The following is a 23,748-nucleotide window of genomic DNA, read 5'->3' on the forward strand; positions in this document are numbered from 1 at the left end:
GGGGACCCTAAGCCTGAGCAGAGGGCAGGGGCAGCAGCAGGAGCAGGGGCAGGGGAGGGGGCAGGTAGTTCCAGAAACAGGAAGCCCTGAGGGGAGGGAGGAAAAGTTTTCCCACTCTTTCACCGCAAAGCCTGGAAGCCCTGGTTGCCTCCTTGTGATCTCTGACTCAGGGGCTTACCCATATTTTCCCATTCCAGTTAAAGCAAACCATATTTTTTCCATCTCTCCCTTTCCTGGTTGCCTTTGGAACTAAAAGCCTATAACAAACACACTGGCCCAGAGGATCACTGCACCACAGAACGTCAGGATGGAGGGGACCTTGACATCTAACCCAAAATGATGCTCACTGTACCAGTGAGGAGACTGAGGCTCAGAGAGAGGAACTGACTGGTCCCAAATGAACCAAAGGGGAGGATCAAGGAGAGAACTCATGTCTCCTCACTCACATTATGAGGACCCCCTCGGGTGGATGTAATTTCGCGCTCAGCTACAGGCCCCCCCCCCCAATTGTTTCCTGAGTGTCAATAATAACAGAGATAGTAACAACAGCCAACATTTCTCAAGCACTCCTGTGGCAGGCACTGCACGAAGCCCTTCTGGTGGATTCCTCATTCAGTACTCACAATTACCCGAGAAGCACTTTCTGTTATAAGCTTAAATATTTACTAAACTCTTCCCACCTGTGCTTGTTCACGGTGGGGCTGGGGGGAGGAGAGGAGAATATAAAAAGATAAAACTCTTTTCCTTCCTTAGATCTGTTCTCCCAAGATCGGTGGACTGGCCAAGAGCGGCACAATGGGACATTGTCTGTTTCTCTACCTCCCCACAGTGCCTCACACACTGCTGTGCCCAGCCGTCCTCTGGGACACTGGGTTAGGGTGACAGGCTGAGGTAAAGCAATACCGGAAGTCCTCTGCTTGCCACCTCTCCACATTAGGCAACATTTAAGGGAACCCTGTTTTCTCTGCTTCTCCTTCCCGGTCCTCCTTCCTTTCCTGTCTCACCCACCACTGGAGTTTCCCCAGCGCGGACAGCTACCTGTGGTTTCATGCTGTGCCTTTGCACATGCAGTTTCCTCCGCCTGGAACTCCCTCTCCAGCCTTGTCTGCCGACCCCGCCTTCCAAAGTCAGTGGCTGCCGTGTCCCCAGCACTGGCAAGCCTCTCCTGACTCGGGCAGACTTGAGGACGCCCTCTGTGCCCCTACTTGTTCCTAGCCGCACCCCCCCCCCCCGCCCCCCGGCAAAGATTCCGTGGGCTTGTACCTCTCTGCCCTGCCCTGCGATTCTTCCCGGCGGGACGGAGGTCATTTCATCTCAGCGTACCTGGAGGCTCTGAAGAAACGTTAGCAGAAGAGCAAAGGAACGATGCTAATCCGGCTCCTGCTGCGCTGACGCTGATTGCCCCACAGACACATACACCTGGTCCCCTCCCCGGTTCTGCCACATGCTCTCCAGCCTCCCCGGTTGCCCCACCTTAGTTTGCTTCTCTTCGCCTCTATTCAACGGCCTCCTAGCTGATCACACTGTCCTCAGCTCACCTCTCATCGCCCGCTGCTTCCCTCACATCACCCAATTGCAGGGCCCCAGAAACAACGCCTCAACTTTCAGCCTAATCCCCTACAGCTCTGAGCCAAGGCCTGGAGATACAAACAATGGTCCTTATCCTCAAGGGGTGTACTGCCTGCCCCTTCTGCCTCCCCACCCAACCACCTAAAGCGCAGGTAGGGGTCACCCAAATCACAGCTGATTGAACCGCTCCCTGCTGGAACCCTTCAGGGGCCCTGCTTTCCCACAGCAAGGTCCAGGGCTCCTCCTCACCTCATCCCTAGCTAGGTTCCACCTTCACCCTCCGCACACCTCCTCACGCTGTGAGCTCCAGCCCACACCCCAGACACCCCCAGCCCTAGCCTCTCTCTAAGATTCTCCCGTGATTGCAACAACTTTCGCCGCGGTTCTGCAGCATCGCTTCCCAGTCTGAAGCCCCTCCTTTGAGACCCCGCCCCCACTCTCATCCCGGGGTCGGGCTGCCTGGAATCCCGCCCCCAACGGACTCCAAGCCCCTGGCGGGCAGAGACAGGATCGCCTCCCGCCCCTGAGAATGCGCCCTCATAAGCCGCTACTGAAAATGTTTTTGAATGTATGACTCAGGGAGACAACCTAACAAGGATAACAAACGGAGCAAAATAAGGGCTACACTGCTGAAAGTTGGAGTTACGTTCTTTTTGCTTGTTGGTATCCGCTGATGTTTCTGTAATGAGTAGGTTTTGCTTTTGTAATAAAAAGAACGCTCAAGGAAACTTCATTTTGGAAAAAATACAGAGGGGTTTTGACACTTCGAACGAAGAGGGAATCCCCGCATCCTTTGGTGTGAAACAGGAGAGGAATGTTTAAGGAGCCACAGAACTTCTACAGGTGAAGAGGGGAGGGCCAGCCAGCCAGAGGGCACACAGCACAGGCCACACGCTGGGCTGGGCCGCGCAGAGCTCTCTTTCCCCTGCGGGCGTCTGAACCGAAGTCCAGGAGAACTCTCGGACTGCCCGCCCCTCAACGTACTTTCCTCGGCGATCGGTATTTGAGAATTACTCCCATAAGCCTCCGACCCATCTTCCCACCTGGACTGCAAGCTTCTAATTCCTCCTGTTCCACAGAATGTGCCAAATAAGAGCGTGCTACATGAGCGAGCGTTTGCAAGGAGCTGCCCCAAGGAGAAATCCAGCCAGGCAGCTTCCCTTCAAACGGAGGCCCCAGCAAGAAGACCCCTCACTCTGCGGGCAGCGGCCCTGGGTACAGGGACTACCCCGATGACCCAGGGAAGGTCTCCCAAAGTAGAGGGCTCGGGCGAGAAGCCCAGAACCAACAAGGCGAGGACCGGAAGGGCGAGGCCTCCATAGAACTCCTAGGTAAAAGCAGCAGGGGGGGCGGTCTGGAAAGACCCCAGGACGGCGGGGAGGATGGCGGGAAGAAGCTTAGGGCCAACTGGTGGGAAGAGGGCTGAGCTGGGGGCAGGCGGAAAAAGAGGGAAGGGTGGGCTCAGGGGGCAGAGGGCTGGGGCCGAGTCCCCCGGAACCTGGCGGGGGCGGGGCGCGGGCTGGGGGCGGGGGCGGGGGCGGGGCAGGCGGGGCCGGGGGGGGGGGGGGCGGGTCCTCGGCACATGCGCACCGCGGACGGCCGCGCACCGTAAGGAGTGGCACTTTTTAAAAGTGCATCCTGGAGGCCAGCCCGCAGCCGCCAGCACTCCGGTCCGAAGCTTGATCCCGCCCGTCCCGACCGCGCGCCCTAGTCCCGCACCAGTCCGGCCCAGGCCAGTCCAGTCCTCACCATGCCGGTCAAAGGAGGCACCAAGTGCATCAAATACCTGCTCTTCGGGTTTAATTTCGTCTTCTGGGTGAGTGAGCGCGACTGCCGCCTCGCCCTCCTCCCCGGGGCCACCTGTTCGCCCCGGGGACCCCGTGAGCGGTCGGGGGCGCCGGTAACTGGCACTGCTCGAGCCGGGCAGATTCTGGCGGGAGGAGAGTGGGCACTGCGGCCGCCAGCTGGCTCCTCGGCCACGTCCGAGACGGGCGGGGCGGCCACGTTCGCAGGGGGCTCCTCTGAAGCCGAATGGGCAGTGGGACGCGGGTGCCTGGTGACCTGGAGTCTGGGCACAGGTCCCGGCCCTCTCCTTCACCGAGAGTTTGGGGTGGGGTTTGTGTCCGCTCCCGCCCCGAGCCCCTCCGAGTGCAGGAGGGGAACGCGCCAGGGAGGACCGAGCACTCCTCTTCTGGGACTCAAAACCTGGCAAGGAGACTGGCGGGCAGTGCAGTCTGTGAGCGGGGTGCGGTCTCCCAAGTGGCAGGGCCGCGAGGAGAGGAGCACGCGGGCGCTCTAGGGGACTTCGGCGGGGTGGCGCAGGCAGAGCCCAGCCAAGAGCCGCTGGCGCTTCTCCCCTGAAAAGGAAGGGGCGCGCCGGCCCCGCGGTGAGAGTCGGGGGCCGCCTCCACCCTCGAGGAGGAGCCTTCAGGCCCCGTTCTCTCGGGCTATGATTCTGAGCCTCGGTGAGAAAGTCCGAGCTCCCTCGGAACTACCTGAAAGACTAGCTTGTCTTGATTTTTTTTTCAAGCGCGATAAGTATCTGAACTGGAGAGGACTCCGGGAGAGCTGAGGAGGGCGGGCAGATGCCTAATGCAACTTTGGCTAGATGAGCCCTGTGTTTCTCCATTTCCGGGGAGACCGGGTGCCCGCCTCAGGGCCTCCGGCCTCGCCCCCACCCCGCCAGCCCAGCCAACGGCCAGGCAGGGCCACAGAGAGAGGACGGTCACCTGGAGAGGACACCAGGCCAGGGAGCTCCAGGACTCCCGCTGCTGGCCACGCTCAGCCTCTTGGCAGATGGCAAGTTTGAGAAGGGCAGCAGAAAAGGGGAGTGTCCCCTCCACACTTTCCCTTGGAGCTTAGGGGACCTCTGTGTCCTGGTGTTTGCCCCTCTGCAGTCAGGAAGGAGCTTGGAAAGGCAGCCCCTTTGCCACTCTCAGGAAAGATGGCTGTAGAAACAGGAGCATGTCACCAGAGGCTTGTAACAAAAAAAAAATGTACTTATTCCCCTGGGAGCTGGTCAGTGGAGTCCCCACAGACCTTGGTGGGGCAAATCTCCTGAAGTTTAATCCTCTCTCCAGAGCTGACGGGGTGAGAGACTGACCTGCCCTTTTGAGAGTTACCGCACCCAACACATGCTCTGGTGAGGATGTTACCCTCTGTGCCCCGCCCAACCTTGACCTGCTTTCGGGAGATCCTCCTGCAGTGGACACCCCGCTTCCTGGTGTTCCCACCAGCAGGCCAGCTAGCTGCCAGGCTCGGCTTCCTCCTCTCACCAACCCCTGGCACCAGAAAAGAATGTGGAAGGCGGGCTGGCCCCACCCTGCCCCACCCTGTCCTCTGGGGAGTTTTCCTCTCCCCTCCCAGCACAGTCTCTCCCCTCCCAGTCTGTTGGTTAGTGCTCAGCTATCTGCCTCGGCTGCATCAGGGTTTGGGGGTGGAGGGTAAGCACAGAGCAGCAGTGTGCGTCCGTACCCCCATCTGCCCCACAGCACACGCAGGAGCCTGATGAGAGGCGCCCACAGCCACCCCAGTATCTGCTCAGGCTCTTAGTATCTCCAACCTGCCACCCCTCCCAGATTCAGAGCCTTGGCCAGCTGCTAGGTGATCAGCATAAAACAGAATGACTCACTCTGGGGTTGTTTGCATTTAGAATTAGGAGTGACTTTAGAGAGCATCCAGTCCAGCCCTCGTACTCACAGTGAGGAAGTAGAGAACCAGAGAGGGGTGGTTTGCCCAGGATCACAGAGACGGAGCCAGTACTGCAGCCCCTGGCCCCTTACCTCAGTCCTGTCCTCGTCCGTCTCCATCACAAAACCAACAAGGGTCCTGGCAATGGGTTGGTGTAGGGGGTAAGCAGTAACTGCGTTTTCCTGAGTTAATTATTGTTCAGTAGTCTTGTATTAAGGTCCCTGTAGAGGTGAAGTCTTCTGAGCTAGAGGGTGGAATAAAGAAATATCACGATCCGCTTGTGCAGCATTTTGCAGTCTGCGAAGTCCTCTTCCAAGTCCCCTGACAGAGCCAGAGCAAGAGGCATTATCCCCATTTTACTGATGACCAGGAAACTAGTCCCCAGAGAGGTTAAGTGACTTGTGCAGGGTCCTGTGGCGGCACAGCATCGGAAGTAGGTTTGAAGACAGATCTGTTTGGCTTCAAGTCCAGCGCACTTTCCATCCCAACCTGCTGCCATGCCCCGCTGGGTGGGAATGGAAGACGGGTGGGAACAGTCTCAAAAAACATCTTTTAAGGGAAGCTGTGATCCAAGGGGACTGCTTGGACTGATAGAAATCACCACCTCTCTTTGTCTTTTGAGACCAGAAATTTGTAAACGTGGCTCTTGGGACCTGATGTGGGCCTTGAACAACAGGAGTTGTGAGGCCCCGGGCCACCAGCACCTCACGAGCAGAGGATGCTGAGAGGGCTGGTCTAGCAGGGATCCAGCGAGAGGAAGCCCATCTCAGTGGCAGTGGGGTGATCGGGGCGGAGCGGGGATGGGGTGTACCTCTTCCCTGGCCCCCGCTCCCAGCCAGGCGGGACCCTTGGTGTCAGCGGAGCCTGTGCTGCCTGTCCTCCCCAAGCAGGGCCTCTGATGCCTACAGCAAACCAGCAACCGGTCTGCTCTTCCAACGCCCCGGAACCCCAACTTCCCAGCTCTGATTCAGTTGTCGGTGGCTTTCCTTCAGACCTCCTGCCCGCCCGCCTCCAAAAGGGGCTGAGAGCGAAAACATCTTCCTGATGTCGGCGTGGTAGGCTCTCAAGCTGTAACCTGGGCAGCCGGGGCTAGGGCCAGGTCAGGAACCTGTCTCTCCCCACCCCTTCCCCTCAAATCCTAGGCCTGCATTGAGGGCCTGGTTCCTATCCCAGCTCCCTCTGCCCCCCATCTCACCCCTCGCCCTCCCTAGCTGATGGAAGTAGCAGGGGATTTCTCTTTCCCAACACACGTCACCTGGACCCATGGAGGCTTCAGGGAAACATGGACAGAGACCTGGGCTGGGAATTCAGAGACCTGGTGTTGGGCCAACTCTGTCCCCAACTCACTTTGAAACCTTGGGCAGGTCACTTTTGTGCTGCAAACCTCAGTTTCCTCATCCGTAAAACCAGTGGGTTGAACCAAAATGTCTTGAACCAAAATGTCTCAAAAGCTCCTTCAGCTCAGTCTGTGAAACCGGCCTCTCCCCTACTGCCTACAGCAGTAAGACCTTCCCACGCAACCCAGAATCAGAGCCAGGAAATGAAATGAGCAGTGAGTTCTGAGGTTTGTCCTCGGAGCTTGGCATCGTTTGACCGTTACCTCTGGGGTCTGCTTCGTGTGTCTCTTTCCTCACAGTTCCCTCTACTCGCCCTGAGTGGAGGTCTGTGTTTGGGGGTTCTCTGTTTTCATCAGCCATTTTTGGTGGTACTGCCTAGTGGTCAGAGCACCAGCTCTGGACTCAGTTTCCCCATCGCCAGATGCCTGCCCCATGGGCTGCTGCGAGGGTAAATGAGAGAATGGATGGGGTGCACTGAGCATAGTAGCCTAGTCGTAGATGCAGCGTTAACGTCCAGCTGGAGCTATTTTTATTCACCAGTTGAAAGTAGATCGCTGGGTAGGGTGGGTGCAGTTCCCTAAGAAGTGCGGCAGTTTGGACCACAGATGTAGCCAGGAGCACCCTGAGTCTGCACACCCCGCTCCCTTCTTGTCCTTCTCTTCCTGCTTCACTGCCAGCCTCATTCTTCCACCCGCCTCTGCGATTCCCACATCAGGACGCCGACTCCATTTCATGTGTGGCTACATGTGCGACTGTGGGGCGGCTCCACTTCTGAAAATAAAACTACACAGCAGAGAAACCCTCAGACCTCAGGATTCTGGGTCTGGGCAGGGTCTGGACTAGGGGGTGGTCTTGGCAGAAGCCCCTCCCACGCACCCTGCTGCCTCACCCAGAGGCTGTTTGCCTTCAGTGTTGGGCTGAGCAAGCAGCTGGGGCATTTGTGTGAAATGGCTTCCCACCTTTGGCACCCAGACAGCTGGAGCTCTGGGAAAGCCGGCTTGTTTGTACTGAAGCCAGCAGGTCCGGGGAGAGGTGAGGTGAGGCCAGGTGTCTGTATCTGCTAAGGAAAATAGGACTTCTCACCTGCCCAGAACCCTGGTGGCTGTTCCCCTGCTTTTCCCTACAGTGGTTGTCGACAACAAGGACCTGATTCCTAACATGGGGGTGTGGGGGGATTCCTCTACACACACCTGCACACACACACTCACACTCACACACACACACACACACACACACACACACACTCTACACCTTTCTTTTCAAAGTGGCCCACAGCACCATTCCAGACATTACTCTTTTGTACTCGAAGGAAGTGACTGCTGTTTCAGACGCGAATTTGGAACCGCCTTGTAAAGTGGCCCCATGGAACGCCATCCTCGTCAGAGCACTTACTCTGCTAAATGAGTCTTCTGGGGCTTCAGGCCTCACAAGTCAGTGTGCTCACCTCTTCGTTTTGTGTCAGACGTGAATCTTCCCCGTTCACACACAGAGTTGAGTGTCCCATGTTTGGTTTGTCTGTTTTCCTGTTCGGCTCCATTTTATGAGGAGGCATCGCTTTTGGAACTGATCACACAGTTTGGGACTTAATAATATACCTTGGACTTACGAAAGCACCTTTTCTTTTAAAGAACGGAAACCTTGACTGTGGGTGCATCTGGCTGTGAGGGTCAGGGACCTGAGGTCACGGTTACCGTGGCTGCTGTGGTCCTTTTGCCTCCTTGGGGGTTGTGTGTTCTAGATAGACCTGTGTCAAGTTGGGGAGAGGAGAGTGGAGAAGTTTCAGGAAGCTGCGTGTGTATGTTGTGTGTTCCTCCCTTGCCCAGGTTGGGGTCAGTAGGACTTTATCTGGACCTGCCACAGGTCTTCTCAACCGAGGCCTTGCAGAAAAACGGTCTTTACCTCTCACATCCAGAAAAGCAGTGACTTCACTGTTTCAGGGTTTGGAAATCTGGGTCTGAGCCTGTTGGACCCGTGTTCTCAACTACCCTGAGATTTCCTTTGCAGCTGAAGGCATTCAGGAGACCGAAGGGCTAATCTTAACAATACATTTTTCTTAATTTATGGTTTTGAAGTCTGACTGCAGATCACTTGCCTGTTTCATCCTGTGGAAAAAGTCGTGCTGGTCCAGGGACATTTTCATTTTCCATCAAGTGATGGCATACAGCTGTGGAAAGCAGCGTCCTGTCTCCAGATGAGATAATTGTATAATAATTGCATCCATCCAATAATGCCCCTCCCCAAAAAATACTTAGTTCTGGATAGTTTTTAAGTATTCTGTGCTGTTATCACCAACTGGTGGATCTTACTTTCTAGGGAATCCAGTGAAATCGATGGGATCTGCCTCCAAAAACATGTTGTGCCCATTTTTTTGCTTTTTTTCTGGAGGCCCATGGACCTGAGGTTATAAATACCCCATATTGGTTTTTCTCTCTTGGTTTCCAGGCAACCCCTGCTCTGTCTTGAATCCCATGTTTCTGCCATGAGAAGCAGGTTGCCTCACAGCTCCCTGGGGGTTGCATGGGGGAATAATGGGAGGACTTTAAGAAAGGCTTTAGAGAGCCCTAAGTTCTCTGATCAAGAGCAGCCCAGACTAGAGAGCTGGCCTCCCCTCCCTGCCTTGCTCTGACTCCCAGCTTAATCATTGCCCAAGGAGTGGCTTTGACTCTCCATTAATTTAATGAGTGTTCTGTATTTCTAGTCCACACGAAGGGTCCAGCTTTATGAGCTGCCAGCCAAGTTTTGCGTCTTGGGCTAGGTTTTCCCATAGCGTGGGGATTTGTCTTTGTTCCGGAAGGGCAGAGTTCTGTCTTTCCTTCTTCTTCCTTCCACCAAATGGAGACTAGAAGGCTTGGCCAGCCTTCTCTCGCCTTACGCCTGAGTGCTTTGGAAAGGGAGAAACGTCTCCCAGGGGTCGTTTGGGGACTTGGATTCCTGAGGGGCCAATGTGCAGCCTGGTTAAGTAGCAAGGGAGGGCGAAGCCGGCTGACTTGGGGATGGACCCAGATTCGTGTGATTCCAGAGAAGATCCTGGGTAGAGGTTTGGGGACTACTGACTTGGAGCAAAAGTCAGTGAGTCCTTGTTCAATCCTCTCGCCAAGCATTGTGCAAGGGAGCAGAAACGATGGCTCTTGCTGGCTCTCTTAGGAAAGTAACTCTTCAAAGCTTACCCAGTGCATATTCAAGGTTCCAGGGAACCCCTGTCAGGCGAGCAGGCCGGCAGCCGTGACTTCTCCCAAGCTGCTGCCTCCCAGCTGCTCAGGAGGCAGCTCCTTGCTTTTGGTCCCAGTCTGAGCTGCATGTCAGTGTCCAAGGGCAGAAACCATACAACACGTGGATCCCGGGAGGACATCTTCAACTGGATTAAAATACGAGAAACTAAATCAGACAGTTTTATTGAATTTAAAACACATTTCTATAGCATTTTAAGTTTTCATTTATCTTTTTATCTTTAAACCTACATTGAATGAATAGCATGATAAATGATAGGGTTGATTTATTAAAGCTTTAAATGAAAAGATCAGCAAAATCATACTTAAGTTGTGAACTTGTTGCTCTTCAAGTCAGTAGAAGTTTGGTGTTTTTAAAAGATAGTCTGCTATAGACTGAATGTTTGTGTCTCTCCAAAATTCACTTGTTAAGTCCTAAAGCCCAATGCAGTGGTTTCTGGAGGCGGGGCCTTTGGGAGGTGGGTAGGTCGTAAGGATGCAGCCCTCATGAATGGCATTAGTACCCTTGTGAGAAGAGGCCCCAGAGAGCTCTTCTTGCAACTACGTGAGATTATAGCAAGAAGACAGCCCTCTGTGAACCAGGAAGCAAATCCTCACCAGACACCAGTTGCTGCACCTTGATCTTGGACTTCCCCTCCTCCAGAACTGTGAGAAAACAAATGTTTGTTGTTGGTAAGCCCCCCAGTCTATGGCACTTTGTCATAGCAGCCCAAACAAACAAAGACACAGTTATTTACAGGTGCAAATCGAAAACCCCTCTCCCCTTCTAGAGGATCGATCGCGCTGTGCCAGTCTGCGTGCTCCCCTCACATCAGTGCCCCCTCTGATTGGGGGGCAGGGGGGCTGCCCTCACCCCCTCGGCAGCCCTGCTCCTAGTACAGAATGTGCACTTCAGTGATGGGAAACCCTTCCCACTGACTCTTCCTCCTGCTCACCCTCATGCAGTGTCATTGCCTTCTTCCTTGTGACGTGGGGCTGTGGATTTCAGTCTGTTACTGTTATGCTCAACCTTTTTCTTTCTTTTTTTTTTTTTCTTCTCCCCAAAGCCCCAGTACATAGTTGTATACCCTGGTTGTAAGTCATTCCGGTTCTTCTATGTGGGACGCCACCACAGCATGGCTTGTTGGGCAGTGTGTAGGTCCTCACCCAGGATCCAGACCAGCAAACCCTGGGCTGCCAAAGCCGTGCGCACAAATTTCACCACTCAGCCAGGGGGCAGGCCACCATATGCTTAAACTTTTTAAAGCTTCCTTTCCATAAATCTGAGGGGGTCTTCCCATACTTTACTTTTCCCCACTCCAGTCAAATTACATCCCTGACTCCCTAAGACAGATAACCCTTAAGAGACCAGAAAACTCATTTCAGATGGAAATTAGATTCTCTTTCAGTGCTGGGCGTGGGGAGGAGCCCTAGTATGGGAAGCTGGCATTATCCTCACGTCGCAGGTGCCTCTCAAGACCCCCTGCCCAGGCATGTAACACAACCCTGCACTGATGTCCTCTCGTGCCCTTTCCTGCCAGGATGGTGCTGTGGGGAGAGGGCAGAGGCTCTGTCCCACCTTGGGGCTATTCCTGTAGGGAACTTGATGGGCCACCGCCCTGTCTGTGGACCTGGTGGCCAGCGGGCAGCCACAGCAGTGCCTGCACTTGCCAGGCTTGCAGCAGTAGTGACGCTTGGATGAGAAGAAAACGAGCCCAGTTACTCTGGAGAATCTGTTTCCCAGAGCAGTGCTTATGTCCACACTGGATTTCTGGCCAGTACAGCAAGGGCGTGGACGGAGCCCTCAGGCCAGCGGCCAGCCAGAGGAGGCGAGGCTCTCTCTCTCTAGACTCTGTCCACCTGCAGCTCCCCCAGAGAGGCCGGGCTCGGCTGGCACCTCCAGGCCAGGTGGCCGTTGCAGATGCCCTCCTGTTGTGAGAAGGGAGGGCCCTCTGCTCTTGCAGCTGGCTTTCTCAGGGCCTTTAAGGATGGAAGATGCCATTTTTGAAATGGGATCAGACATAGCTAAGAGGGAGAGAGGACAAAAGGGGAAAATTCTGGCTCTGAAATAAAAGAAACGGATCAAAAAAGACAAGCAGTTTAACAAGTGGTCGAGGATTTGGGCTTTGAGTCAGTGTTCTGAGGTCCAGTTCTGACTCAGCCACTTGTTTGCCTGCAGGACCTCAGACAAACTACTTCACTTCTGTTCCTGAGTGTTCATCTGAAAAATGGAAGTGAATTTGACCTACCTGGTGGGTCTATGGTACAAATTAAGTGATCCAGGTGAAGCGCTTTGGGCAGGGTGTGGACATAGCAGAAGTTGAGGTGTTTACTATCGAACAATTAAGAGACCTAAAGTGAAGGCTGGGCTCACGGAGAGGGACAGGGCGTGTGGTAGTCAGACATGCGGTTGGGGAACCTTGGCTCTCGCAGCCTTGCTGGCTTGGTGCTCAGAATGTCCCGTGACGGGGAGGAGGGCCATTTAGCTGAGCAGCGCAGGGAGTGCCTTCTGCCAACACTGCCGATCCACGCACCACGTAGCATTGCTTGAAAAGTGTCAGAGAAGGGGCACCTCCCGCTTCTCAGGGCCGTGCAGGCAAGTGGTAGCTGGTCCTGCAGATGGAGTGAGAGCTAGCTGGTCCACATGGCTAGAGTGTCTGAGCGAGAGAGAGAGAGAGAGAGAGAGAGAGAGAGAGAGAGAGGAGAAGAGAGGGAGTGTGTGTGTGTGTGTGTGTGTGTGATCCCCAGACGTCTTAGTGAGGCATACACAATGGAAAACAAATGTGTGGTATTCTGGAATTGAAAGGAAAACATCCCCCAAAACAATCCCCCACATCAGATGATTTTGGTTAAGATCAGAATGCCTGCTTTCAGCAGAAAACGGATTTATAGGCTGGCTGGTGTGCGCTCCACGTCTGGCCAGCAGGCGATGGAAACTTGACATGAGATTTCTTGTTTAGAAAGAAGTTCCCTTGGGCGGAGGCCACCCTCCCGGTCCCTCAGCCCCAAAGTACTTAAGACCAGCACGTCGTATTAGCCGAAGCTTTCCCCTCTCTTAGGCAGAATAAGGGCTCTGGCTTTTAAATGATGCTGACTTTCCTCGGAAGGGAGGATTTCTCAACTCTTGAACTTGTTCAGACCAGGTCACTGCCTAATTTCCATAAAGGTATGCTGAGAACAAGCTTACAAGGCCCTTGGTCCCCTGCCACACCCCAGAGAAGGGACCAGGCTACCTCTCTTCCACCAGGAATGAGACACCATGTGCTTTGCATGTGGCAGAAGGGGAGAGCTGACAACTGAGGTGTCCCACACCTGCTCTGTGACCATGGGCGAGTTACTTTACCTCTCTGAGGCTGTGTCCTCATCTCAAACTGGGATGATCATAACTCCCTCGAAGGGTATAGCAGTCCCACCAGCGCCCTTAGATTCAGAAGGGGTGTAGAACTCTGTCTTCCAGAATTCCTCTTCTCCCGGGAAATCTCTCACTGTTGCTGCTACAAGGCGGAGAGGGATGGGCAGAGAGGGATGCCCCTGTTAGCCTGAGGCCAGGCTTGAACATTCAAGCACAATTGCCCAGAAGAGCCAGGCTCAGTAAGAGGATGACAGCTGCAGGCTGTAGCCACTGAGCCCCCTTCACCCCTCCGCCAAGAGGCCCCCACGTACGGCAGAATCCCCAGAAAGGGAGGTCCAAGGTCAGCAGCAGGCTGAGCATGTGCTTAGGGCCCCGCAATGCAGGTAAGCCCACGGAAGCATAGGAAAAGCCAGTAAGCACATTTTTGTACTTCTTTTACAGTTTTGATATTTTTTCGTATTGAATTTTATGAGTGATGGGGTAGGTGCCATAACCTTCTCAGTGTTTAGGGCCAGAAATGACCGCAAGAGGCAGAAGTCTGCCTCCCCAAGGACCTGGCTTCTCAGGGGTGGTTGGGTGTTTTGTTGGTGGTGTTGACCCCCCCCCCCACGGGTCCTGATGCTGCAGAAGAGCAGCATAGAGTAGCAGGGGGCCCTTTATGCCAAGAGTTGTTCTTAGGGGAAGGGAGGGGTGGCTTGTTAGAAATGTAGGTGGCGGGGGTGGGGGGAAGCAAATTGGTGACTCTGTTAGCCCCACTTTGCTTATTTGTGTAATGAAAGTAGTAATACAAGCAAACTCTTAGGGCCCTTAGGAGGAGTGAGGGGCTGTTTCGTGTAAAGCTGATATCGTCATGCCTGGCTCATAGCCAGAGCTCAGATGTCAGCTTCTGCGGCTGGTGCTGTAGTTACTATTCCTACTGCCTCTCCTTAGAATTCTTCAGAGGTTGAGGTTGTCCTCAACGTTCACGAGCATCCGTATCTTATAACTTCAGTTCTGTGAAGCTACATCAGACAGGAGTGCTCAAAGCTGAAATTTGACCACTAGACTTCATCCTTTCCGAAGATGAGTTAAAGGGCTTGTCTTTTCATCTGCCTACGAAGTGCCCATTTCAGATTTCCCCAATTTGTGCAGGTGGGTGAGGAGAGGGACCAGTTGTGCACTCTGCTGGAAATGGGCCCATAAGGAGCCCCGTTAGCAGAGGCTCCCCTGTGATAACGGGATTCAGCCTTCGGAATCGAGGGAGGAAACCTAGTCGGCCTGCAGACCAGGAGGGTGGGCTCAGCACCTCTCCTTCACGTCCTTCTATTTGCTTCCCAAAAGGAGATGGATTCCTCTTACCTAGAATTTTCTTGACACCTTGGAGAGCCAGAGTCACCATTGCTTCTGTGTGGCTACAATGGGAAGAAGAGAGAAAAGGGAAAGCTGGCCCTCGTGCATTTTCCCTGGGACCCAATGATGGTGGGTTGAGACCAACACCTTTCCCAGCCTCGACAGAGGGAGAAAGGGGAGGGGAGAGACAGCACAAATCCAAAGAAGTTAGTGGTGGGAGCCCGCCCTCCCTCTGACCTTCACCTTGGCTGGTGCAATGCCCTGACCCGGAATTCCCCGGCTGCAGCAGGCCAGGTAAGGTTTAGGTTAGATCGTTTTGCCAGATTCAGCATGTGCAGACCGCCCTCTTGGCCTCCAGGAAAAGTCCTCGGGGTTCCCATTCTTCCCATTTGCTAGCTGGGCAGAGAGGGAGCACAGTGTGTTGGGAACGATCTGGTTCAGTGTGAGCTCTGCCTCTTGCTGGCTGTGTCTTTTTGAGTGAGTTACTTAACCTTTTTGAGCCTGTTTCTTCCACGAGATAAGGATGATGAGAGGATTAAAGAGCCAGTGTACACACACCAGCTCCTATAATGCGGGACAGGCGTGGGCACTCAGTGACTTCTACTGTTGGTATATTACTGATCTTCCTTTCCCCGGCATCTGGAAGTGTTGCTAATGGACAGCAAAGCCTGCCAGAAGTCAGGTCAACACTAGATAACCTAAAATGTCATCAACCATCAGCCTCTGCATGTATTCTTTAAAGAAAATTTCTTTTTTCTAGAATTAGGGTGGTTTGAGGAAGAGTCCACGCTCATACATAACAGCAGCCTGACACAGGGAGAACGCAGGCTGCAGAAATTAGGGGGAAGTTTTTACCAAGAGCACCCAGCATCGGAGGCTTCAGGGGTCATTCTGGCTTCCTGGGGCGGGCGGGTCACGGGGCGGAGCCTGTGTGGTGAATGCACATTAGGAAGCCAAATGCAGGTTCTAGCTCCAACCATTTATGACTTTCCAGGCTCTGGGTTCGGGATGGCGTTGTCCGGCCGGTATCTCTGTTTCTTCCCTCTTGCTTCCTTCCCTCTTACCTGTCCTGTTTCCTCCCCATTGACTGTCGCTGTGCACCAGTTCACGGAGGTGTCTAGCCCCAGTCCCTGCAGGGCATCTGAGCCCACACCCTCCAGATGGGAGTGTAAAGTGGAATGGTGACATTTTGCTCCCTGTTGTGTGGAACCTGTGAGCCTCCGTGACTCAGATGGGGAAGCTCGAGCCCAGAGCAAGCTCACACATCTGCTCCTAGGCCGCACGCTCTTCAGCATTACCATTTAGAAAGCTCGTCTCTGGGCTCAGAACCCCCAGAGAAGCTTTTCCACGTCCCCCGGTTGTGCGGTGTTTAAATGAAGGCTGATCACAGTGGTTCTCAAACTTAAGTGAGCATCAGGATCGTCCGGGGGCCTTGTTAACACGCAGATTGCTGGGCCCCACGGCACTCAGGTTTCTAACTGAGTAAGTCTAGGATGGGGACCGCGAAGTTGCATGTCTCCCAAGTTCTCAGTGCTGCTGCTGCTGCAGCTGGTCTGAGGACCCCGTGTTGAAAATCCCTGGCCTAGAGAAAACTTTCCCAGCGGCCGTTGAGGATGCAGGCTCCTACAGATTTGAGCGCTGCCCTAAGATGGGAAGGTAGTATAAGCCCCGAGAGCAGAAGTTGTCTAGAGGGACGAGATGACCCCAAGGTGATGATACTCACAGGGAACTTGTTCTCCAGGGCTGTGGTCTCTGGGGCTTTTCAACTCGTCTCTAATAAAACTAAAGTTAATAATGTGCCCCTGTTGTCATCTTTAAATTCTGCCGTGTGCTGACAGTTTACTTGTGACTGAATGAAAGCAAGTCATGGCAGTTTTTTTCCTGCTGAGTAGAGTGGAGTCTGGTTTTTGTTGTTTTGCTGTACGCTGGGGCTGGATGAGGGAGGACTCCAAGACCTCTGCTCCTGCCCAAGTGGCTTTGCCCTTCCAAAGACAGCAGCTCAGCCCTCCTGTGGGGAGGACTAGAAGAGGCAGCGAGGACTGGGCTCCTGTTTGTTCTTGCTGGCAGGGCCCTGCCCAGCGTCCTGCCAAGTGAATCAGCCCATCCATCAGCCCAGCCGGGCCTGGCATTCAGCGGTGAGCCGGGGTTGCCATGGAGATGGGTGAGGCCCTGAGCCCACAGGTCTGGGTGGCCTGACTTGTTTGTAAATGTTGAAGCCTGTGTGAACATAGAGGCCCTTATCTCCACTTCTGAGGCTTTCTTAAAGCGTGACTGGTCTTTTGGGGCCCAGAAGAGCTGGTGGGGAAACTTGCATCCTGGGTGTTCAGTCGGTTGCTGACTTCCTGGGTGACTTCCTTAAGCGGCTGTGCCTACAGGTCTCCCAAGTCCAGTACGTTTTTTGAAAACTCCAAGGCTGATACGTATCTTGCTGAAGGAGAGAAGTAGAGAGAGAAAATCCCTTCTCTCTCTGTTATCTGCCCCTTTAATAACTCCTTTGTGCAGAGTTAATTCGCCCACAAAGCAGCCTGTGACTCATGGAAGGACAGAGGCCTCCAGTCTTAGCCCACAGCCTCCCATTAACCTTCCTTCCCCACTTGGCTTCTGCCATTCCGTTCTGATCCTAGGGGAGCTCTGCGGGGCAGCACGTGGGTGTGCAGAAGGTAAATTTATCCATCTTCCCCCACCCCACAAGCCTCACACAGACTCACAGAAACCAGAACCCTGATGTCCTAGATTGCCCTGCTCCCGCCCAGCCGCCTTCTCATATCATAGAAGGACACACAGCACGGCCGCCAAGCGCCATGCATTGCCCACTGTCATCGAATGTCTTTCTTGAGGTTTATTGTTGTCGCAAAGCTGGCTGGCTCTAGCATGTCCCAGTTTTCAGGGTGTTTCACACACATTGCCTCATTCAATCCTCACCTTCAACCTAGGACCCGTATCATACTGTCTTTTCTTAGAAATGAGAACACTGAGGTTCAGAAAAGCTGAGGCAAGTGCTTGGTGTCATCCAGCTCCTAGGTGGCATCACCAGAATGAGACCTCAGAGTCCAGGCCCGTGCAGTCGTCCAGTCATTCTCAAGAGGTGTGCGGTGGAGTCCCCTGGGTGGAGCTGAGGCGGAAGCGTGTTTAGAATTCCCCCAGGTGACTCTGACATCCACCCTGTGTGGGTGGCACAGGCATGCGAGTGACAGGTGACAGAGCCGGGGCCTCCTACTCCTTGCTCAGGTCCTTCTGCTACACCACCTGCGCCTCACTGAAAACTGTTGCAGCATCTCTGACCACAGGCTCACCAAAGTAATCAGACAGCCATTGCTTTCCCAGAAGGACTGTGGGAAGTGGGGAGGAAAGCGCTGCCTTCCTCCTGACCCCATCCTACCACCGCCGCCCCCTCCATCCCCTCCCAGTGTGACAGGTGCGACCACCTCAGGTCTGAGGCCGGCCTCAAAGGGAAACCACTTGTGGAGAATAATCTGCTCTCCACTTTCTGGGCTTTCTAAGACAGCTGGATAGAGAAAACGTACTGAGTAATTTGTCCTTTCAAAAAAAATGTGACCAGTCAGGTCGTATTACAGAAGAAAAGGGGACCTAGGTGAGATCACCCAGTTTGTTTGCCCTGAGAGGATTTTTTCCACCTGGGGATGCGATGCAGTGCAAACACACACACACACACACACACACACACACACACACACACATATACATACACTGAATCTCTTCAGTCAACCCGTTGCTCTTTTCTGTCTTGTCACCTCCTCGTCTTCTGCAAGGTTACTTCAGGTGTTTTCATCAGTGAGGCCGCCTGGATGTAAACACCTCGTCAGGTTCTAACTGGAACCAGTTTTGCAAACTTGGCATAGGGTCCAGAGCAGCCAGGTGCCCCCAAGCAGTGTGACCCTTTGATTGTTTTCAGTCCCCCTTTGGAACTGGTTTCCTTTAACGCCAGGTGTGTGCTTCAGTGTCAGGTTTCTGGGCCTGCCCCCGTAGCAAGATTTGTGGTGTGACCCACTGAAAGCCTGACCTGTGCGCAAGTGCCTGGTGTGAATGTGCGTCAGTAGCGAATGAATGTGCTGAGAGAGGAGATGGCCAGGAAGCTGTTCACCATGGCCCTGAGCTTGGGGCAGCGCTGGGTGTTCATGTCCCCTGAAATCAGCAGAAGCCCCAGGTGACTGGGTTCCCTGTGTGTTCATCCAAAGTTGGGGTGTCTAACTGGACTTTGGGGGGTGAGGACAGCCGTGCATGGCCTTTTCATAAACTCTCATTTTCAAAAGACTTCATAGGGATTTGTCCCTAATTCTCACTGGGACATTCATCACAGGTCCTCGTAGCTCTTTCTCACTATTTTCTCTGGGCAAGTAATTATTCTTTGTAGATTCTGACTTTTATTGTGAGATATTAGAAGACGGATCTGGATGAAAAGCCAGGTGGGAAAGGAGGCTTGTCCAAGGGGAGAAGACCCAGGAGAGGAAATTCTGGTGGGTTTCAGAGATTCTCTTTCATTGAAGTAATTATTCATCTATTGAATAATGAGTTACTAATGACTGTTCTGTCCAAGTGCGGATGGGGCAGAGGGGAGCTACTAAATAACTAAGAAACAGCCCTGCCCTCAAGGTGCAGATGCTCTAGTGAGACGCGAGATGAGCACAAGCAAGAGAGGGAGGGAGGATGCTGGGAGAAGAACAAATGTGGAGCTCGGGATTGCACTTCCTTGGGAGGAGACTGAGGAAATCTTGGGGAAGCAGCAGGCCTAGTGGCCAGAACAGCTTTCCAGGAGGAGGGACTTGCGTGATCGATAGAGAGGTGTAATGAGCAGAGGTGGGAGTACACGAGACTTATTTGGGAAACTTTGAGCAATTCCATCGAAGGAGCAGATGCAGAGCAGGCGGGGTGGAATGGTGTGCTGCTGAGAGACCACAAAAGGTTATGATGGAGCAAAAGCCCTGAATGTTGGTGACCAACCTCAGCTGTCCGCAGCCTTTCAGAGAAACAGCTGCAGCCCTGCATGAAGGGCAGCAGGCAGGCCGGGAGAGTGGAGCAGTGCCCGCTTCTTCATGAGGACTTGGAGGGGCCTGAGCTGCAAGCTCAGGGCTTGAAGCACCGAGCAACCAGAAGGAGCAGGGAGGCTGGAGGAGGAGAGGGTTTGGTGTTTAGGATAGAGACCTGCCCACATGTGTTGGCCCCGAGTGAAGCGGTGGCAGAGACTGAGGACAGAGGCAGGAAAGAGAGGGATGCATGCATGGAGCAGGTTCTTGAAGGAGACAGGACACTTTGAAAGAGAGGCCCCATCTTCATATATATAAGTATATATACACACACACTTTTAAAAAGTTTCAGAATAGTTTTAGATCTACAGAAAAAATTTGCAGATTACCTAGGGAGTTCCCTCATTCTCCTCGCTGGTTTCGCCTGTCATTGACATCTTACCTTATCATGTTACATCTGCCACAGCTGAGAAACCAACGTTGGTACCTTACTGTTCACTGAACTAGAGTTACTTACCGTTCACTTGTTTTTCCAGTAACCTCCTCTTCCTGTCCAGGATCCCATCCACGATCCCACATGACTGGTGTCGTGTTCCCTCTGTCCCCTCTGTTCTGTGACTGATTCTGGCTTTCCTTGTTTCTCCTGACCTTGCCAGTTTTGAGAAGCACTGGTCGAGTATTTTGTAGAATGTCCTCAATTTAGGTTTGTCCCATGTTGTTCTCATGGCCCCTCTTCAAAGAAAAAAATGAGCGTGCGTGAAGAAAAGAAAAAGTTTCCAATAAAACAATGGGGAAAAATATCCTTTTTCTCCCTGCTCTGTCAAATGGATGGGACCATTTCTGTCCTGGAGGCAAAGGAGCTTTTCTCAGCAAAACCAGAATGTTTCCCTTGGGCTTTAATTGGAAACAGAGGTAACCAGGCAGGCTGGGCAGGGCTGGGGCGGGGAGTAGCGGTGTGGACGTCTTATTTCCATCCCTGACAGACCAGGTGGTGATCTTGGGCAGGTCACTGTCCTCTTTCGAGGGCTCTGTGAGCAAAGAATTGTCTGAGCATCCGCATCCGCGTCAGGCCTGCTCGGATCCAGCAATGATTGGCAGGAGTGAGGCGGCAGCCATTGCAACTGTGTGGCTGACAGTCCTGCCACATGTCAGTGAATTCACCTGGAGGAAACCGTCAACTTCTTGGCCTCCCAAACGCATGTTTTCTTATTTTATGGAGTCCCTCAATAATTGGGCACCCTTTTTTAAAGGTTAAAGCTCTCTTTGGTTCCTCCTGGTCCCTTCTAATTTAGTTTCTCCTAGTCGTCAAGCAGCTGGGGGCGAGAGCCAGATGGGGGCTGGGGAGCCCCTCTGTGCCACACCAAAAAGTGAGTTCTCATGGAAAGTACTCTGAGCTCCTTAGATAGTGCTGCCTGCACAGCCATGGGAGCCATTATTAGGCGGTGCCAGTTACACATGTTTCGTGGCCCTGTGCCCCACCCCCCAAGCCAACTGAAGCAATTTCTCCAATAGCATTACAGAAATGGGGCAGCTGATAGCTTATACAGCATCCCCTCGCGCCAATTAACTCAGTAATTTAATCAAAAAGGCAGCAGGGCTTAGTCCTCTGATTTTGGTGAACCAAGTGCTCGCCCTCCTGGCCCTGACCTCCCTTCCCCCTGGGTTTTCTTGAACCTTCCTCCCCTCTTACGGTGAGTTTTTAGGCATGAGAGACAGATCCAGTACCGCTTTTTCCATTTCTCCAGAGTTAGCCACTTTTCTTTCCCCATCTCAGCAAAGTCTTCTGACGTTGACAACGAGGCAGCAGGACCTTAGGTTTGGGGTGGGGTCCAAACATGCGGGACTCCAAACTCCTGGACCTGGCCTTGTCCTTGGCCGGAGTGAGACCTGGACTCCTCCCCCTTCTGGTTCCAGTTCTCCAGCACAGGGTCCTTCTTGCCACCTGTGCAGGTAGACCAGATAAGTGAATAGACTTCTACAAATTGGCTCAGATGCTTGAAAAGACGAAACGTAAGAGGCCTGACCATTGGAGGTTTGATTTGGGTGCCCTGCCGTTATCCGAGCATGGAGTCATTCCCAGGGACCCAGCTCCTGCCCGTGAGAAGCTTCTGTGCAAAGTGCAGCTTTCTCAAATCGTTGTAGCTTAGTTTTTTGGATGGGACTGTTTTTATTCTTTCCATGGTGACTTGCTTAAGAATTTGCCTGGCAGAGTAAGAGGCAGGTGGGTAGTTTTATCAACAGGGAGAATGAGATGCCTTGAGGATAATTCTTTGATAAGCACAAGCCCGGAGCAGAGGGACAGTAAAGGGCAGTGCCTCTCAGGTCCCAGGTGTTCTCAGCAACAGCACCACCAAGATGAGGGCGAGAGGGAGGTCAGGGTTTATGGCTAAGTCTAACCAAGACTTAGCCTCGGCCTTACAGGGTTCTCTTGGGTCAATGCCTTCATGGCCACAAGGAAGCCAGCAGCCTCAGTCTCCCATTTCCCTGGGGTCTGATTGAGCCTCCATGGGTTGAGGGGAAGAGGGGAAAAATATCACCTTATTTCTTCTGACTTTCCAGGACCCCAGGGGAGCTGTGCCGGGGCCTGCCCACCATGGAGTCTACACCCACTCAGTGTGCATGCGTCCAGTACCCAGTGTACGGGGAGGGACATCCCCACTGGGCCCCACAGTGCCCCTGTCCTAACGGCGGTGTGTCTGAATCAGGAGAACCCAGTCTGAACCAGAGTTTCCCTGCTGGGGGCAGGGGAGAGGCTTGTCCTTCTCCCCCAGGAGCCATGTGTGCTGTCTCTGGATTAGGCCAGGGGACCCTCACTCGCCCACATGTCTTTTGTTAATAAGGAAAACCTGACCCACATGTTTGAGCCCAAAGCTCTCAGGTTCGTTTTAACTCTAAATTCCTACTCCTTCAAGCCTGGCGTCTGTGAGTCTTTCTTCCCCGCACTGTCCAGCCCCGGGGCACTTGGCCTCGTGTGGTTCTTACTGATGTCTGATGCTGCCTTCCCTAAGATGAGGCCTGAGAGGTCTGGGAAGACGCGGACTGACTGTCCACAGGGGTGGGCGGGCAACACCGTGACCCGAGTGCTGACAAAGTCATTCTCCCAAAGCCCGTTTGGCACCTCCTTCAGAAGTACTTCTAGTGTGACCTCCTGTATTCTTTAGCCACACTTAGGAACAGAATAAGAGGCAAGGAATGGCCGCGTCTCACCGTTCCTGTTTTACAAATGTGAAAACGGAGCAGTAGCACTCTAAGCCAGGAATTCCAGATCCTCATTGTGGAAAGGAAATACACTCATGTCAGCTGCCACCACTGGGGGTCTAGGCAAGGTTTGACTCGACTGCAGGCTGATGACTTGCCACCTCCACTCTTCAGCCAACACGTCCAAACCTACTGCCAAGTCATGGGGAAAAGGAGAGGAGCAAAGAAGGAAAGAAAGAGAGGCCTGTCCACACCACAGGCTCTGCCAGCTCATGGGGCAGAGAACCAAGCTCACTGCCGAGCAGGGCTCTGACACAGGGCGCCTCTGTTGAGGAGGGTGGGCCAGCGAAACCTGGGGCCTGGGCGTTGGCCGGGAGCCCACACTCACGCATCCAGCCGGCCTCTACGCTGCAAGCTGTGAGTCACTCCCGGGCGGGCGAGCGCTGATGTGAGCTTGAGAGCCTAGGAGCTCAGCTGGCGCCGGGAGTGGGGGAGGGCCTGGCAGGAGGCCTCCACAGGCGTCCAGTTCAGCAATGCCAGGGGCTCAGTTCTGTCCCTTACTGGGAAAGTCTGCCCTTTAGGGTCCAGTGTCTCAACCTGCCCACCTACGACAAGGGATTTTCATAAAATTGTAAGGTTAGAAGATTACATGGAGGTTTCTGGATGTTTATAAGGATGCCTGCTGTTTATAAGAATCACCTGTAAGGAAGCGTGCACCTGAAACCTGGAACTGGGCAGGTCAGCTTGTAAGGTTCCTCTGTGCGAAGAAGGAAAGGACCAAACCTGGGCAACTGAGGGGACACTGTGTGTCATTTACTGAGCAGTGCAGCTTGATAAGGAATCACAGCTGCCCTCATTGGCACATGGGTGTGCCCTTGCATGACTTTTTCTCCTTTTTTTATTGCATGGTATATATACAGAGTAGTGCATAAAACATGAACAGTTTAAAGAATAATCATGAAGTGAATATCCATGTTTCCATGACCCAAGTCAAAAGCTAGAATGGTGCCGGTGCCTGCCTCGGTGCTTGTCCCTTATCAGAAGCCCCTCCCTCCCCTTACAGGTCACTGCTCACTTGATTTTAT

The 23,748-nt window shown here is 53.5% G+C and overlaps 1 protein-coding gene across 1 annotated transcript in view; it reads left to right on the top strand.

Moving 5' to 3' along the window:
* Window positions 1-3,114: 3,114 nt before the first annotated feature.
* CD9 (CD9 molecule) overlaps window positions 3,115-23,748 on the top strand; it is a 32,363-nt gene continuing 11,729 nt past the window's right edge. Inside the window, exon 1 of the mRNA XM_008513921.2 lies at window positions 3,115-3,385. Within this exon, the coding sequence (XP_008512143.1) occupies window positions 3,320-3,385 (66 nt within the window). The 5' untranslated portion in view covers window positions 3,115-3,319. The remainder of the gene's footprint in view (window positions 3,386-23,748) is intronic.

The sequence above is a fragment of the Equus przewalskii genome, chromosome 5 (genome assembly GCF_037783145.1).
Source record: "Equus przewalskii isolate Varuska chromosome 5, EquPr2, whole genome shotgun sequence".
Taxonomy (NCBI): Eukaryota; Metazoa; Chordata; class Mammalia; order Perissodactyla; family Equidae; genus Equus; species Equus przewalskii.